This window comes from Chenopodium album, chromosome 24 (assembly GCF_948465745.1).
Source record: "Chenopodium album chromosome 24, dcCheAlbu1.1, whole genome shotgun sequence".
Lineage (NCBI taxonomy): Eukaryota > Viridiplantae > Streptophyta > Magnoliopsida > Caryophyllales > Amaranthaceae > Chenopodium > Chenopodium album.
The window spans coordinates 25118232-25136033 of record NC_137857.1 but is presented as its reverse complement, the minus strand read 5'-3'; the positions used below and the strand labels follow the sequence as shown (position 1 = coordinate 25136033).

Below are 17802 nucleotides of genomic sequence, written 5' to 3'. Positions count from 1 at the left end.
TCTCAAGTTTCAATCCAGATGTAATGGATTGTATTTCACCCTCGCGATTGTGTCATGGAAAAAAAAAATCCAGGACCAATTAGAATTCTGGAAAAAGGATTGGAAATACTCAAATACCTTGTATGTTTATACAAATTTGGCAATATCAGTCTTCTTTTATCATTTCGAAATTTCAAGTGGTTTCTTTCGAAATTTTAAGTGGTTTCTTAAAGTATATCATATAAAATTGGTAAGGCGGGACCGCAGGAGCACTCAAGGGCATGAATCCCTTTTCTTTTCGACTTTAGAAAAAAATTATTTTAGTAAGAGTTTAGATCAAAACATCAAATGACTTACTCCCTTGGGAAATAAATGGTGCCAAATCAAACAGCATTGACAAATAATAGATCCATGCAGCACAAATGAATAATTGAAAGAATGCACACATACCAGCAGTAACTTGTGGGCTTCATTTAGCCTATATCCTTGAACCCAATACATGTAGGCCAACTGCAATACAATCGTGAGTTTTAGATTAAAGCACGACAAGTGCAATAGGAAACAATGCAGCAATGAAAGTAAAGAGAAGTGTTTTCATCTTTTATCTGCCAGAATTTAAGACTATAAATAGACCAAGTAAATGCATCTCTAATTTCAAGGTGAGGTGCTGAATAAACATTTAAAAAAAAAAAAAAAAAAAAAAAAGATTAACACAAATATAATACATGTATTTTTATTGTGTTGATAGTGATCTATTGGCAAAATGTGTAGGTATAGATCACCATTTTTAGTTTTCAGACTCCATAATCCTTGAATAACATAATGTTGGTTTTGGGATTGGAAATGTTAATGCCAATAATATCACTTTCTGTATGCAGTATAACTTTCCCCCTTACACCTCAATCTCCTTACAAATCCTCCCCACCCTCCCTTTTCTCTGCTTTGGGTCCAAATTGTATAAAATTATTTCACTTCAAATGTGGAGTCTTCTTTACCCCCTCTCATTATCACCATTACTGAGTCTTCTTTCCCCCTTCTCATTTTCGCCATCATTACATCAATTTCAAGGTCTGAGAAAAAATTGCCAGATAATCTACAATGAGATTGAGTCTGGAATGCCAAAATCCACTTTTATGTGATCTTGAGCAGTGGAATATAACTTTAGACACAAAACTTTTGAAGCCATAATTTCAGTTTCCATGACGCGCGCGAACGCAAGCACATGCAAGCACATATCCATAATGTCAGTGAGCACTATAAGCTCAGACATCCTCCGGCAGACACAGTTTAACTTGCTAACACAATTGATATTTATTTAACGAATTGAGATAAACAAACTCAGAGGCTGAACTTGTGGGGGAAAAAAAATTAAAGGCAGTTACTCAACAATATTGGGTGGCTACGAGACGAAAATAATGTAATACATAAAGGCTGCCTATATCTTGTTTAGTAATATGGTCAAAAGATTCCAACAGTTTACAAAAATTTCAAGTAATCATGCAGAAACTTCAGGTCACCGAATCAAATCTAACCTCACACGGTAGAATTAAAATATCATTATATTTGGGCTTCATCAAAACAGTCCAATTCTAATTGTGTGAACTTCTTGTATTGTCAGATTGTTCTATAATAACTAAAGAAGTATTAATAGCAACCATAGTAGGAAAAGAAAAAAAAAAGCCACAGTATTGCCCTATTGTTCTTTGACTTTCACGATTTATTACCTTTTTTGTAAGCTAAATTATACAAGGAAAAAAAAAAGTTTAGAAAGAAAATATTGTGATGAATCAGCAGCAGACCGTACAGCCACCACTGAAGGTGTATACTAGGAGGGAGAAGAACCGTGACTTGGCTGGCAACAGGGGACCAGCAACAAGCAAACAACAGTCATTAATGTTCCACTAAGGGGGCGAGCAACATGGTAGGAGGAGGGACTGCTCTGCTGTGACTCTGTGGTCAGCTAGTGAAGACAAATTAGCAATTAAGGATTGTAGTACTTTTGGTAGTATGTTTTGTACATATAATGAAGAAGGGTTTAGCCTTGATGTTATGTTGAGTATTGAGAACTTTGTGAGAGTTTGATAGCCTGAAGTTACCTCTTGAGAGTGATAACCTCAAGTTATCAAGACAACCTTTTGGCTGGAATTTATGAAAGCTTGAATCTTTCAGCTATTTCCTGTTTTATTGTTCTTATTTCTTGTGTTGCAAAGTCAGTTCATTACAATTATCTAGAAAGTATACCCCATTTGATTAAACATTGACTATGTTTCATGACAAAAAACCTAATACGAAATAATATATTTTAATTACAATAAGGACAGGATAAATTGGTAGACCAACAAGTTCACAAACATTTTTACACTTTGACCATCTGATATTAGCAAAATATTTCAGCGGTAAATCCAAATGAAGAAACAGGGGTTTGAATAGGAAAAGGACACAGTTGAACAAAAGTAGACACGAAAAAACAAAATGATAAACACAAGTAGACGAAAGAGAACATAAGTGATATAGAGCATACCGCAACAGCAGGAGCTCTACCCATTCCAGCAGTACAATGTATGTAGGCAATGCCTCCATTTCGGTTCATAGCCTTATATAACTTGCTCACCACAGCTGGAAGCCTCATCCGTAAATCAAACCCGTCAAAGTCCCTGTAATATTTAAATTATTAATCCAAAATCCTTCAAAAGGGCTAACCAACATGACAGCGCATGTGGAATCTTAATGGTAATGCCTTAATCTTTAGATAGAACAGCCTTAATGAAAGAACACTACCACCAAGTGTGAAACTCACTGCGTGGATTGTGTAGAGAGGTTTATATGTACAGTGCAACACACCACTAAACTGCTAGGACTTAGCTAAAACAGAGGATTGTAATTAGGAAGAAACAGAGAAAATTCAGACAAGTAACTGATATTTTGTATTGAAGATCAAAGCAATCAAGCAATACAAATGCTCTTCATTCGAGAGGAAGAGAATCTCTCCAAGTTCATTCACTTAATTATATTTTTTGCATAATCATTTCTACAGCCGAATTCCTTATTAAATACAATTAGCCATAACAAACTAACTGCTTAGGGAATATTAAACTAGAACGGAATTACTAAGCTGCCCTTAAGGATAACAACTTGTAACAGAAAATCCAGCTCATTCTTCCAGCACAATCAGCCATTAGATGCAGCTGATTTAGACTTCCTTCGAGCATAAGTGAATTGTATAGCAGGCCTGGGCTCAACATTGGGCTGATGCCTTGCAATACCCCCTTCCCAAAGATTCACCTTGTCCTCAAGGTGGAAGTGAGGGAATCTGCAATCAAGTTCAGTGAAGTCCTCCCAGGTGGCTTCCCAATCAGGTAACCCTTTCCATTGAACCAGAACTTCTGTAGCAGCCTGAGTAGTCCTCACTCCAAGAACAGCTTCTGGCTCCACTTCAAGCACTAACTCAGAAGTAAGCTGTACAGGCAAGGGAGAGGCTTTATGTCCTGTTCCTATGGCTTGCTTGAGCTGAGAGATGTGGAAAACAGGATGAATACGAGCAGTAGCAGGTAGTTCAAGCTTGTAGGCAACCTCCCCAATACGTTGGAGCACAGGATAGGGACCATAATAGCGCGGAGAAAGCTTCTCATTCAACCTTTTAGCCAAGGACTGCTGTCTATATGGTCTGAGCTTCACATAGACCAAATCCCCAACCTGAAAAGAACCATCCCTTCTGCTCCTATTCTCATATTGTTTCATATAAATCTGAGCTTTGGTTAAATGAAATTTAAGGTCATCCAAAATGGCATCCCTCTCCAGCAACTGATTTTCCAGTGAAGAGACATTAGTACTACCAGGTATGAAACGCAACAAGGAAGGGGGATCCCTGCCATACACAGCCTTAAAAGGAGAGCACTTGGTGGCACTGTGAAAAGCAGTATTGTAGCAGTATTCTGCCCAAGGCAGCCAGGTAGCCCATGTCTTGGGTTTTCCATTGACAAAACAACGCAAGTAGGACTCTACACCCTTGTTCACAACCTCAGTTTGGCCATCGGACTCAGGATGATAAGAGGTGCTTCTTTTCAACTGAGTGCCTTGAAGCCTAAATAACTCCGACCAAAAAATACTCAGAAAAATTTTGTCCCGATCAGAGACAATAGAGGATGGCATGCCATGAAGACGGATAATTTCCTTGGAAAAATTTTGAGCCACAATTTGAGCAGTGAATGGATGTTTTAAAGGAATGAAATGCCCATACTTGGACAACCTGTCAACCACCACAAGGATTGAGTCCCACCCCAAGGATTTGGGCAATCCCTCAATAAAGTCCATGGAAACGTCCTCCCAAATGGTGTCCGGAATGGGTAAGGGCTGAAGTAAGCCAAGAGGAGAGAGAGTAGAAGATTTATTTTGCTGACACACATGACAACGTCTGACATAATTATAAACATCCTTCCTCATGCCTTCCCAATACCATTCCCCAGCCATTCTCTGATAAGTCTTCAGATCCCCAGCATGGCCACCAACAGGTGAGTCATGAAATTCCCTTAGAAACAGGGTTATAAGCTCAGAATTCCTCGGAAGCACCACTCTTCCCTTGTACTTCAGAATACCACTCTCTAGTGAAAACCATTTAGGAACAGCCTCTCCATTCTGCAATTGGGATATCAATTTTTGCAGGGCCTGATCCTTGGTAATGAAACCACGAATAACCTCCCAACTCAGTCCACATGTGCTTATGACAGCAGAGAGTTCAGGTGAGAATTGACGCGATAAAGCATCAGCAACCTTGTTACAAGGGCCGGGTTTGTAGTGAATTTCAAAGGAGTACCCCAGCAACTTACTCACCCATTTTTGATATGCTTGCCCCACCTCTCTTTGTTCCAACAAAAACTTCAAACTCTTTTGATCGGTTCGTACCACAAATTGCCTTCCCAAAAGATAATGTCTCCACTTTTCGATAGCAAACACTATTGCCATAAGTTCTTTCTCATATATAGGCTTCAACCTAGCATGCATCCCCAAGACTTTGCTGAAGTACGCAATTGGGTGTACTCCCTGGAGCAACACAGCTCCTAAACCATGACCTGAAGCGTCTGTTTCAACAATGAATGGCTGAGAAAAATCGGGCATAGCCAAGATAGGGGCCTGAGTCATGGCGGCCTTCAATGCCTCAAAGGATTTAGTGGCTTCTTCTGTCCAACCCCATCCCTCCTTGCGAAGCTGATCAGTTAGAGGGCTAGCTATCAAGGCATAATTCTGAATGAATTTTCTGTAGTACCCCGTGAGTCCCAAAAAACCCCGGAGCTCCTTAAGACCTTGAGGCACGGGCCATTCCAGCATAGCTTGAATCTTCGATGCATCAACTCCAACCCCATCTTCTGAAATTACATGACCAAGGTAGGCCACCTTAGCCTTCCCAAACTCACATTTCTTGAGGTTAGCATAAAGGGAATGCGTAGCCATAGTGGACAGAACTTGCTGCAAATGCTCTTGGTGCTCTGTCATAGACTTGCTGTAAACAAGTATATCGTCAAAGAAAACTAAGACGAACTTCCTGAGAAATGGTCTAAACACGTCATTCATTAACGACTGAAAAGTGGCAGGGGCGTTGGTGAGGCCAAAGGGCATCACCAAAAATTCATAATGGCCCTCGTGGGTTCGAAAAGCAGTTTTATGAACATCCGACTCCTTGACCCGAATCTGATGATACCCAGATTTAAGATCCAATTTAGAAAATACAGTAGCACCAAACAATTCATCCAACAATTCATCAATTACAGGAATAGGAAATTTATCGGGGATAGTCTCTTTATTCAAAGCACGATAGTCAACACAGAAACGCCATGAACCATCTCGTTTTTTTACCAACAGCACAGGACTAGAAAAAGCACTAGTAGAGGGTTGTATTATACCTGCTGCAAGCATATCCCTCACCAACTTTTCGATTTCATCTTTTTGATACTGCGGGTATCTATAGGGACGAACTGAGATTGGATTTGCTCCACTCTTCAAGGTGATTGAATGATCCACCGATCGTTGAGGGGGCAACCCATTAGGCATCTGAAACACTTCTTGAAACTGAGTTAGCAGGGGCTCGAGAGCTTCTGGACATGGCGGAATCTCCTCCCCAGAATTTTCCAGATAATTAAACTCCAACAAAACACCATGGCCAGCTTTTGATATGGTCTTTACCATAGCCTTGAGTGTGATACAAGATCTTCCCAGCTGCGGATCTCCCCTCAAGGTGACAGACTCCCCACCCACCTGAAAACGCAGAGTCTGTGTTTTCCAATTAGAAGCAATCGTTCCCAATTTTTCGAGCCATTGAATCCCCAAGATAACATCAGAATTGCCTAATGGTAGGACAAGGAAATCTTCCCTGACCACGAGTCCCTGCAGCTCCAACAACACCCCAACGCAAACCCCTTCACCTTGCACGGCCGCCCCTGTTCCCAACGTGACACCAAAACTTCTAGACTCCGTGATGGGTAATTGTAAATGGTTCGCCGCCACCGTGGAAATAAAATTATGAGTCGCACCAGGGTCCACCATTACCACCACCTTGCCGCCATTGATCACACCTTCCAGGCGCATAGTTTTTGGGCTGGTAATTCCCATAACTGAGCAAATAGATACTCCCGGCTCCACCGCAAGAGGTGTGGAGAGAGGCGGAGCTGCGGGTGCTTCAATTTCAGCCGCCGCGATCTCGCCCTGCTCACTAGCTTCTCCGTCGCTGTCATCCTCCGTGAGCAACACACTCAGTTCGTGGCGGCAACAGCGGTGATTCAAGTTCCATTTCTCATCGCAACGGAAACATAATCCCTGCTCCCTCTTCTGCTGAACCTCCTTCTCCGTCAACCGCCTTATTTCTCCGGTGGTTTTGGAAAATGGGGTGGTGGTGCGATTTTGGGAAGGGTGGGTGTTTGTGTTTAGGTTTGGGTTTGTGTTTGTGTTTTGGTTCGGGTTATTTGGGTAGGTAGTTTGTGGGTTGGATCTGTAAGTTGGGTTCGGGGTTCTCCAACTGGGTAGGCTGGAATTGGGCCTCGGTTTTGGGCTGAGCTTCAGCTTCTCCTCAATCCTCATGGAAAGCTCCATTGCCCGATCCAAGGTAATCGGATCTAAGATCCGAACCTCGACCCGGATATCCTCCCTCAATCCATTGATATACTGCCCTTTTGCGATTTCCTCAAGCACCCCTTCAATCGGAGCTAGTAGTTCAATGAATCGGCGACGGTAATCGGCCACCGAGCCGGTTTGCTGGTGAGCAAGCCACTGCTCGTGAAGGGTACCCGTGGCGGTGGTGCGGAAACGGCGGAGTATCAATCTCTTCAAATCTTCCCAAGCATGTAACGGGTGGCGCCGGTGTTCCCACTGGTACCACAACAGGGCGTCGCCTTCGAGCGCCACCACCGCAGCCTCCATCTGATCTTCAGCCGTCAACCGGTAAAAATGGAAGAAACGTTCAGCTCGTAGGATCCACCCGTCGGGGTTCGTGCCATCAAACAGGGGCAAATCGAGTTTTCTCAGCCTCCAACTCGATTGACCGCCATCACCATGCTCCAGCCGTGGTTGCGGTCCTGCAAACGGGTTGTCCCACTGATAGGGTGGTCCGTTTCCCAAGGGTGATCGACCGATTTCTCTCTGCTCCAGCAGCAAACTGGGCAGTGAGGTCGGATTTGAGCGCTGCCAGAGCTTCAGTGACCTCCTGGGCCACGCGACCAGGAACTCCGGCAATCTCCTGCTCCAGTAAGTCTAGGCGCTGCGCATGAGTCAAGCGAGCCATCTCCTTATCCGGTAAGAATCGCAACTGCTCTGATACCAAATTTGCTAGGACTTAGCTAAAACAGAGGATTGTAATTAGGAAGAAACAGAGAAAATTCAGACAAGTAACTGATATTTTGTATTGAAGATCAAAGCAATCAAGCAATACAAATGCTCTTCATTCGAGAGGAAGAGAATCTCTCCAAGTTCATTCACTTAATTATATTTTTTGCATAATCATTTCTACAGCCGAATTCCTTATTAAATACAATTAGCCATAACAAACTAACTGCTTAGGGAATATTAAACTAGAACGGAATTACTAAGCTGCCCTTAAGGATAACAACTTGTAACAGAAAATCCAGCTCATTCTTCCAGCACAATCAGCCATTAGATGCAGCTGATTTAGACTTCCTTCGAGCATAAGTGAATTGTATAGCAGGCCTGGGCTCAACATTGGGCTGATGCCTTGCATAAACAAGAAGCACTCAACATGCATCACCTACAAGCAAAGTTTTAATAATACATGCGGCATTATTACACTGTTCATGTCGAATTAAAACTGAAACCTTGCTGTTACCATAAACTGACACCTCCACTTTACATGTACTTTTCCATGATCTATATAAAACAAATTCAAATTTATGGACGAAATTTGAAGCCAAGGTCTTGAGAAATAAACAAATGTTTTAAGCCATTGCAAGCCCAATCCTTCCTTTTAACTCCTTGTTTATGATCTGGGGATTCTGGGCACAAGGATTTAGAGTAAGATGGCAATCTGGTATATTACGCGCCACCAGCCCAGGTGGAGCAGGTAAGGGCATGACTTTGACGGGAAGAGGACAGGTGTGGATGTCAAAAGTCATACCCATCATGGGTACCAGGTAGGTGGTGTATTTATAAGCTTTTCCACCTTGTATCGACCCATCCTGTACTGCATTGCTAGGAATTAGCATGGTTTCTGACAAGATTTCAGCTCTAATTATGGCAGAAATTAGGGAAGAATAATGCTGATTATATTGATAATATGTGAATAACACTAATCAAACGATAATTCCACTTTAGAGAGGTGGATGCTCTCCTAACATGAGCTTTCGAGAGGCTCACTCTCTCCCAATAAGAATCCTCACAATATTCAACATGATCCTTACTCCTCCTAATGAGGTCTATTTATAGAAAAAGTCTCATAACTAACTCTTAACTTATTCCTCAAGACACTACTAATAGGCTATGACTAATGTGCCCCTCCCTCAAATACTGATTCCTTGCAATACCCGCCGCCCAAACATTCACCTTGTCCTCAAGGTGGTTTATAATCGGAACTTGATGCTCGATCTCGGCAACACTTGATGACCTCAGCAACAGCAGTGATTGAGAGTGGGCTGCAATTATCTCCAAAAATTGATGACGTACAAAATTGGCTTTTATGGGTTAAAGAGTTGGACCGTATAAGAAGTGAAGTGATGAGATGAAAGGCTAGAGAATGGTAATTGACTGATTGGGTAATGAGTGTTGGAGAAGGAAAGTTGGGCCTTAAGTCAGTAACCCCACTTCTGCCATTCATCACGTTTGTAGCAGGTGACCAAAGCTGATTTAAATCCTTTATAATTGCTATAAGTGGTATTACCAAAATACCCTTACTAGCATATTCCATTTCTGTCTTCCTCTCCAAGCCAACCAAAGACCCACTCAGCCTTCCATCATACACCTCTCTCTCTAGACACTTCTGGAAAACACCAAGCAGCAGCAGTTCAAGATGTCCACCATTGATTCTGCCGCTTACCAAGGACCCTGTATAGCCACCGACCAAGGCACCACCGTCCAGATCACTGCCACCGGAAAATCCACTAGAGAAATCACCATTCCTCACCCCACTACTCAAAACAATGTTCATAATTTCTGGCCCACACTCCCTGCTCCAACAACCTACAACACCACCTGTCTCGCCGGCATAAAAACCAGGGCCACCACCAGACCCGCTTCCTCCAGCACCAACACGATCGAACATTCCTCTTGGCGATTTTCGTGCGAGACTAATACATTCATAACTCTGTTTTTCGCCGGCAACACCTTCCTGACCCCTACTTTTCCGGCCACCATATCTACCGGCAGAAAATTCCTCTCCACCTCCACTAAAACCTCTTGGGAAAACACTCAAAATACTCCCAGATCTACTTGTCTTACCATTACTAGAACAAGTTTCTTATCTCACAAGTCCTCCACCTGCAATCTCCACACCCGCGCCACTGCAAAGACCACCGGTTAGGTCGTCGACGGTAGAGCTTATCTCCAAATTGGCCTTCTCCACCATTGCGCCACTAGAGAGGCCGCTCACGACGGAGTAGAAGTACCGGTCAGATCTGAAAATTTTCAGTTCCTCCACCATCTTGTCCTCCTGTGATGGAGGTTCATCCTCACCACAAGACAACTCAGAGGTGGCCGACTCACTGACCTGATGTTCATCTTCCTCCAAGTCTTCATAGATTACACCTGACCCTGATCTGATCCGAGAAATTGCATCGTCAAAAATTTTCTCTATGTTCTGGCACAATCGATCTGTAATTTCATCTATTTTTGCCCCAAGTTTGGACTGTGTGAACATGTCACAGAACTCACTGTTCGCCGGACTTTCAGCAAGGTCACTGGAGACCGTACTGCTCTGATACCATTTGCTAGGAATTAGCATGGTTTCTGACAAGATTTCAGCTCTAATTATGGCAGAAATTAGGGAAGAATAATGCTGATTATATTGATAATATGTGAATAACACTAATCAAACGATAATTCCACTTTAGAGAGGTGGATGCTCTCCTAACATGAGCTTTCGAGAGGCTCACTCTCTCCCAATAAGAATCCTCACAATATTCAACATGATCCTTACTCCTCCTAATGAGGTCTATTTATAGAAAAAGTCTCATAACTAACTCTTAACTTATTCCTCAAGACACTACTAATAGGCTATGACTAATGTGCCCCTCCCTCAAATACTGATTAACCCACCCTGCTTACCACCCCATTTGAAAGCATACTATACCAGATTTTGGCCTAAACAAGATTGTCCAAATATACCCAATGTCGAGTTTTGAGTATAGAACATGGGAGCAAAAGAAAATTTTGATATTCGTTTATTATAGCCACTGAAAGTATGGCTTGCAAATGCTCAAGATTCAAGAGGCAGTAAGGAATTTCAAAGGATAGATCAACAACCTTATTTCAGCACGGATATGTTCTATATCAATATATTTTTCTGCATACTTCTGAATAGCTTTGATATCAACTCCAAAATATCTAAAATAAGTTAAGAAACCATTAAGAGTATTTATGTCAGAAAAAAATAAACAGCAAAGATTTATACAAGGATTCAATATATTTCAATGTTTGCAAATTTAGGAAATTTTGTCAGAAAAAACAATTTATAACAACTAATTTGTTAGAAAAACCTTATAAAAAAATTTTGGCAAGGAGAAACCAGATTGTAAAATATTTTTGTTGAAGACAACCTGGGATCTCTAATCAGTCAATTAACCACTAATTTCCCCTTAATTCTTCTAATTACTCATAAGTCTCACTAACTATTTAATAATTAAGTTGATTTATAAATTTTTTAAAAAAAAAAAACCACCCTCACCACCACCAGCCACCCTCTCCTTCTCTCCCTCCCATGGCAGCAGCCCCCTCCCCCATCTCCGGCCGTCGCCTAGAACCCCCCACCCCCGCCGACCAACCTCCACCGTCGAATCGACCCCCTCCCTTTCCCCTTTACCCTTGTCGCGACCACCCTCCTAAACCCTAACCCAAAAATGAATCCAACCCCGAATCACACCAAATTGAATTTTCCCAGTAAGTAATTGAAACAACTCAAAAGCAATTGCAGCATTTAAAGAGGGATTTTGAAGTTGTAATTAGATGGGAGGAGAGAGATTGGAGCATTTAAGGAGGATTCATTGAAGATTCAGGAGGGAATTTGGTTGCGTATGAATCGTTTTGGTTGGGTTTTGGGGTGGTTTTCTGGTTGTGGTACGTTATGGCGGAAGGTGGTATTGGTGGGTGGTTTTCCGAAGGAAGGTGGTCGGTAAGGGGAAAGGGGAAAGGAGGGGGTCGGTTCGGCGGGGGTGAGAGGTTACAGGCGGCGGCTGGGTTGGGGGAGGGGGTTGCTGCCATGGGAGGGTAGAAAGATAGGGTGGCTGACTAATGGTGGTGAGGGTGGTTTTTGTGTATTTTTTTTTTGATTAAAAAATATACTTAGTTATAAAATAGTTAGTGAGAGTTATAAGTAATTAGAAGAATTAAAGAAAAATTAGTGGTTAATTGAGTGATTAGAGATTTTAGGTTGTTTTCAACAAAAAAAATTTTACAATCTGATTTCTTCTTGCCAAAAAAATTTTATAAGGTTTTTTCTGACAAAATTTCCGCAAATTTAAGCCACCATAAGACTCTTATACACCAATAGAGGATACTCTAGATCTGGATCTTGTTGGAGACAGAAAATTGTTTTAACACCAATATTTCGAAGTTTGTCAACATCTGCAGGACTCTGCATTTGAGATAATGTGTTATAGAAGAAAAAGTTTCAAGACATAGAAGCAAGCACAGGCAGAAGAAAATATACCTGTAGGCATGAACCGACAATCAAGTCTGGGCGAATAAAATTATAATTTATCCCTAATTCATGCCTGTAAGTCAGAGCTGTGGATTCAAAAATTAGAACAGGTATACACTAGCAAAGAGGATACCTCAGACAATAAAAGGCAACAGACGAAAAAGCAAAGCTCTTCATATACAGAACAACAAAACAAACAGTGTACAAGCTCATCGGCTCATCATTATAATTCATTGAAACCTAGTAAAGTTCGGACTTACAAGCACCCATTGCTTCTGTCATGGTATCACTGTATACATCTGATTTTTTCTCCTCTACAACTTCGCTCATCTCACTGCTGGATTTCGAGCCAGAAACTGCCTGCAGAGTAACATGTACACTATCCTTTATATCATGATGTATACAAGAACCTAACACAAAGTCACTAAACACAAGTAGAATATCCTAAAACCAACTAGTTACATGAATTGTATTAAACAACAACATGCAGCCACAATTTCCATTCCTTTTATCACCCACAAAATTAGTACTGTTTTTTCTTAATTGAGAGCTCAAAAATGACTAGACCCACATAACACATTCTCAACACAATCAAATCAAACAACAATATTCAGCAATAAAATGGACAAAATCATAGCACATTACAACTCAAAAATTGAAACCCGAAAATCAAAATGTCGAAACAAGAGGCAATTACTAACCTTTACAGCCACACTACTCTGGACAATACCCAGATCATTTGCATTCATCACAGGCTACATATTCCACCCCAAAACAAATTAACACACAAATATATTGAAAATTCAATATCATCAACAAATTAATACACTAATTTGAAAGAGGGAGAGAGCATACCAACGTATTAACAAAGCTTGAAGATTTAATTTCATGGGGTTTGAAGAATTCAGATGGCAAAGCATAAAGCCTGATTATAACCCAAAATACCAAACAAATAAATAAACAATTTTAAATGATAAGCAAAAACAAGAACAATAATTTAAAATTGTAAGATTAACGACTTAAACCGTTTACCTGGGAAAATTCTGAAGACAATTCATTGCAAAATTATAAAAAATGCAAAAGATAAAAGGGACAGCAAAAAGAGGGGATCTTTCTTCTTTCTTTGTAAAGCTGAAAGGGGAGTACTCTATAAAAATGCACAAAATAATTGGTGGGAGATTGAGAGTGTAACAGATATTTTTTGGTTAGATCTTCTACTTTGGAATTTGGGTTATTACATTACTCCCTCCGTTTTTAAATACTCGCTTCATTTCTCCATATGTAGAGTTTTTAGGTAGAAATTGAAGAAAATAATAAAATATCAAGGTAATAGGGTTTGAGTTTGTTCTGATTGACTGAATTGAACTGAACTGATCTGATCTGAACTAAACTGAACTGAATATTTTATGAGAGTAGAATATTAGGAAATGAACTGAACTAAACTACAAATAATCTGAAGAGTATAGGCCCTTGAGCCCTGTTCTCTTCACCTTAATTTGGTTGAACTGAAATTATTTTTACTGAACTGAAATTATTTTTGCTGAACTTAAATTATTTTTACTGAACTTAAATTAATTTTACTAAACTGAAATTATGTTTGCTGAACTGAAATTATTTTTACTGATTTTCTATTATAATTAAACTGTAAGAAAACTGAATTTTACTGAACTGAACTTATTTATACTGAACCGAAATTATTTTTACTGAATTGAAATTAATTTACTGAATTGAACTTATTTTTACTAAATTGAACTTATTTTTACTTAATATTATTTTTTTAAGGTGAAGAGAACAGGGCCTTATTGGAAGGTAAGTTGGAGGAGAGATAATCTTAAGGGCATTTGGTAAGAGGGATGAGATTAATTGGGAATAAAAATGTGGATTGATAAATGAAGAACTCGAAAGGTAAAATATTTGATCATAAGTTAGTCTACTAGGTTAGTCCCGTGCGATGCACGGTTTTAGCAATAAAATATTTGATCATATATATTAGAAGACATGATGTTAAATTCTAATTAAATTCATAATTAAAATAGAAATTTTTTTAAAAGGCTAGCATTAGTGTTTAGTGGTTAATATAAGAAAACTTTGTTGTTAGTCAATTTAGTAAAAAAAAAAATACTCCCTCTGTCCCAGTTTACTTGCAACATTTTGACTGGACACGCTTGCCGATGCACATGTTTGACCGTTAATATCTTTTATTATATAATTACATAAGATATAAAAGTTTATATTAAGAAACTATATATTAAAATAGACCCAACAACATATTACATGATTACATTGGCTTTTATATAAAAGCTAAAAAAGATGGTTAAAGTGAGATGTGTGAATAGTGCAAAAAGTCAAAACGTTGCAAGTAATTTGGGACGGAGGGAGTAAGTTTTTATGAAAATGTGTAATTAATTTAACTTTTCCAAACATTATCTTTATCTTGAAAGAAAAAAAGAAAAAAGAAAAAAAAACAGGATGATGTCACTTATAGTTCTGGTGGAAAATATTTTAATAAAAAGCTGACACATAGGCAATGGTGATACCAGTGATTTCTACTTTAGTATAATTATAGATAGATTGGATCCCGCTAGTTGAGAAAAATGAATTAAATATTGTAAAAGTTTTCCACATAAAGAAATAAAGCAAGTATTTAAAAGCGACCAGAAATGGGAAGTGGAGCAAGTATTTAAAAACGGAGAGAGTATTAATTTAGATTAGTTAGAGGTGTCAATACGGGTCAAGTTCACTGAAGTCTAATTTGATTAGGACTACATTTAATTTACATTCGAGTCATGTCAAATTATAAATCTATCAAGTCAAAAAAAAAAAATAGTTGGGTCGGGCTGGTTTTTTGATACATCTAGATTAAACTACAGACCTACCGTTACGAAAAAAATACAAGTTTATCTCTTCAAATACAATTGCTAAAATAAGTCATGCTGATCAATCACTCATTATTTTTGTGTATGGAGAACTAGCTACTGTTGTCTGTGAAAAGTTTACTGACTGGTATAACTCTTCCAAGATTGTAAGCTTCAGGCACTTAAAGTCAGCTACACACAGAGGTAATTAACTATACTTAAAAAAACTATATATTTGGTACCTTTGTTTTCAGCATTAATTGACAGTAAACAAATATTGCTAGGTTTTTCCCTAGCATCTTCTATGTCAACAACCATTGATCCAAATCCAACTTGTCCCAAAGCTGTTGCACTCAGAGACTGGTACATTAAATTTGTAAACTGCCAATTTAGCATACTTCATATGTTGTAGCTATTTGAGTAGCTTTGGTTTAGTTTTGCTCATAACCTTAACACTTACAGGGTACAAGAAAATGGTGACAGACTGAATGACTGTGTTGCTCACCAACTTAAGCAAATTGAAACACTTAGCAGCAAGAACATCACACCAGTTGCTGATATTAGTAGGAAACTGGTATACAAATATTTACATATTACACTTGCTGCATAAACCAAGAAGCTTCTCTTATTTTCTAACATACTTAATTTTCCAGTCCACATATATTACTCTTGATACACACTTCTGGTTCAAGATAACAATCCCTAGCCCTCAAAAAGAAGATGTTGTTGCATACATTGGATGTATAACATGTGGCAAACGATGTGACTATTTTCAAGGAGCTAAGTTTATGTGCACACACTGTGAAGAAGAAAAAATCGTTGAATTTAAGTAAACTTCAAACTCATTACACTATATATACACATATACAGCAGCTAATATACATTCAATCAATGCAAGAACAACTTCTCATTTGTTGCAACAAATGGAACTGGTAGCATCCGTCTGATTGCTTTTGGCGATGAATGTGCAAATTTGCTACACTCCACAACTACTGAACTTCTAAAAAAGAAGAAACGGGTAGTTAAAAATTCAAATGCTACCTACATTAACTTTATGTAACACACTAACTATATATGTACATTGTATAGGAAACTTGGCCTGAATTTAGTGCTCTAGTTGTTGCACTACAATCTAAGGCATTGCTTATTCAGGTTAGGCCTGCAGACACCATCAAGAGGTCCGATGTGCTCAAGTGGAATGTCAAAGTTGTTTCTCTTACCTGAGAACATCAACACAGTCAATTGGGCTTCTAATAGAAACACACTCCCCCTAAGATAAGCCATGCTTATCCTTTTGTCTGTATTTCTATTCGACACCTTTTACACAATGCAAGATTAGTTAGCCCATTTGAGATCCCTTGCCTGGTTTTCACTTTATGCACACTATATTTTATGCCAAGTACACTGTTTATTTCTATAACTTTTGATAAACTTATTCTGTTGTGGCAATGTGTGCCTTTATTTCTCTAACTTTTGATAAACTTAATCTGTTGTGGCAATGTGTGCCTTTTGATGTAATTAATTTGAAGACTTATGATCCGGGCTTAGTTTAATGTATGACACTTATTTATTGAAGTGTACTTCTATAACTATTAATACTACTTTCTAAAAAGCTATGTTTATCAGTGGGTTTTACACCAAACAATTATGTTACATACATTGTTATTAAGTCATGGTTTTATCTTGCTGATGAAGTGGTCATTACTTCACAAAACTCTAATAAAGTGGCAAAGTTACTGAATTTTAGGAATTTCAAAGGATTTTCAATTAAGAATTCTTTTTAAAGTGATTTAGAGTTGGGTGTGATGAAGTACAATATATCCTATTCTTCAAACAACCACAAATTCAAAACTCAAAGTTTAACAACATAATAATGATATGCTTTCCTCATTTTTTTCGCTTAAACATAAACCATAAACCGAGATTAGAATACACCTCTACTTAGTTGAACTATAACATACACAAATCAAATTCCTCCCTTTCACTTATACAATGCATCTCTTCTTGCATCTTTATTTTAGAATTGTTGCACTGCTACTTAGGCTATAAATAAAAGCAAAACAAAAAGAACAAATTGCATAAATATAAAGTAAGAACTACATAGCCATTCTTAATTAAACTGAACCAGCTGTTCAATAAGCAAAACATCAGGAATTACACCAGTAAAACCATAATAAGATATACTTCCTTGTTGTTAGTAATATTTGTCCAACCATTAACAAAATCATCCCAAAATAGTTGTCATCCCTAATTAGAAACCATAAAACCATAATACAATCAAGCCTTACCAAAATAGATTACCCAACTAATTATGAAAAAACCCAACCTAATATCAAAACAAAGCTTGATGCATAACAAACTAATCTAACAGATGGTGTTCCTAGGAGTGCGCAAATAGGCATCTGAATCGATTGAAGACTTTAAGTCACCATAAATTTCTTCAGGACCCCCAAACTCATCTCCACCATCAAAGGATGCTCAACATCATGTTTAACCTCCTCTTCAAAACCATTTTCATCATCCTCACCCCCTCTTCATTCTCATTGTCCTCATCACCCCCCTCCTCATTCTCATTGTCCTCATCCCCCTCTTCCTCTTCTCCTAATTCCATCTCCTCCTCCTCGT

General features: G+C 39.0%; 1 protein-coding gene across 1 annotated transcript in view; it reads right to left on the bottom strand.

Annotated features, from left to right (window-relative positions):
• LOC145611205 (phosphoglucan phosphatase DSP4, amyloplastic-like) overlaps nucleotides 1–13511 on the bottom strand; it is a 44852-nt gene extending 31341 nt beyond the window's left edge. Inside the window, exons 1-9 of the mRNA XM_081666500.1 lie at nucleotides 13355–13511; nucleotides 13178–13247; nucleotides 13024–13077; nucleotides 12583–12682; nucleotides 12332–12408; nucleotides 12180–12256; nucleotides 10930–11010; nucleotides 2501–2633; nucleotides 430–489 (exon numbers count right to left, since the gene is read on the bottom strand). Of these exons, the coding sequence (XP_081522626.1) occupies nucleotides 430–489; nucleotides 2501–2633; nucleotides 10930–11010; nucleotides 12180–12256; nucleotides 12332–12408; nucleotides 12583–12682; nucleotides 13024–13077; nucleotides 13178–13247; nucleotides 13355–13380 (678 nt within the window). The 5' untranslated portion in view covers nucleotides 13381–13511. The remainder of the gene's footprint in view (nucleotides 1–429; nucleotides 490–2500; nucleotides 2634–10929; nucleotides 11011–12179; nucleotides 12257–12331; nucleotides 12409–12582; nucleotides 12683–13023; nucleotides 13078–13177; nucleotides 13248–13354) is intronic.
• Nucleotides 13512–17802: the final 4291 nt, after the last annotated feature.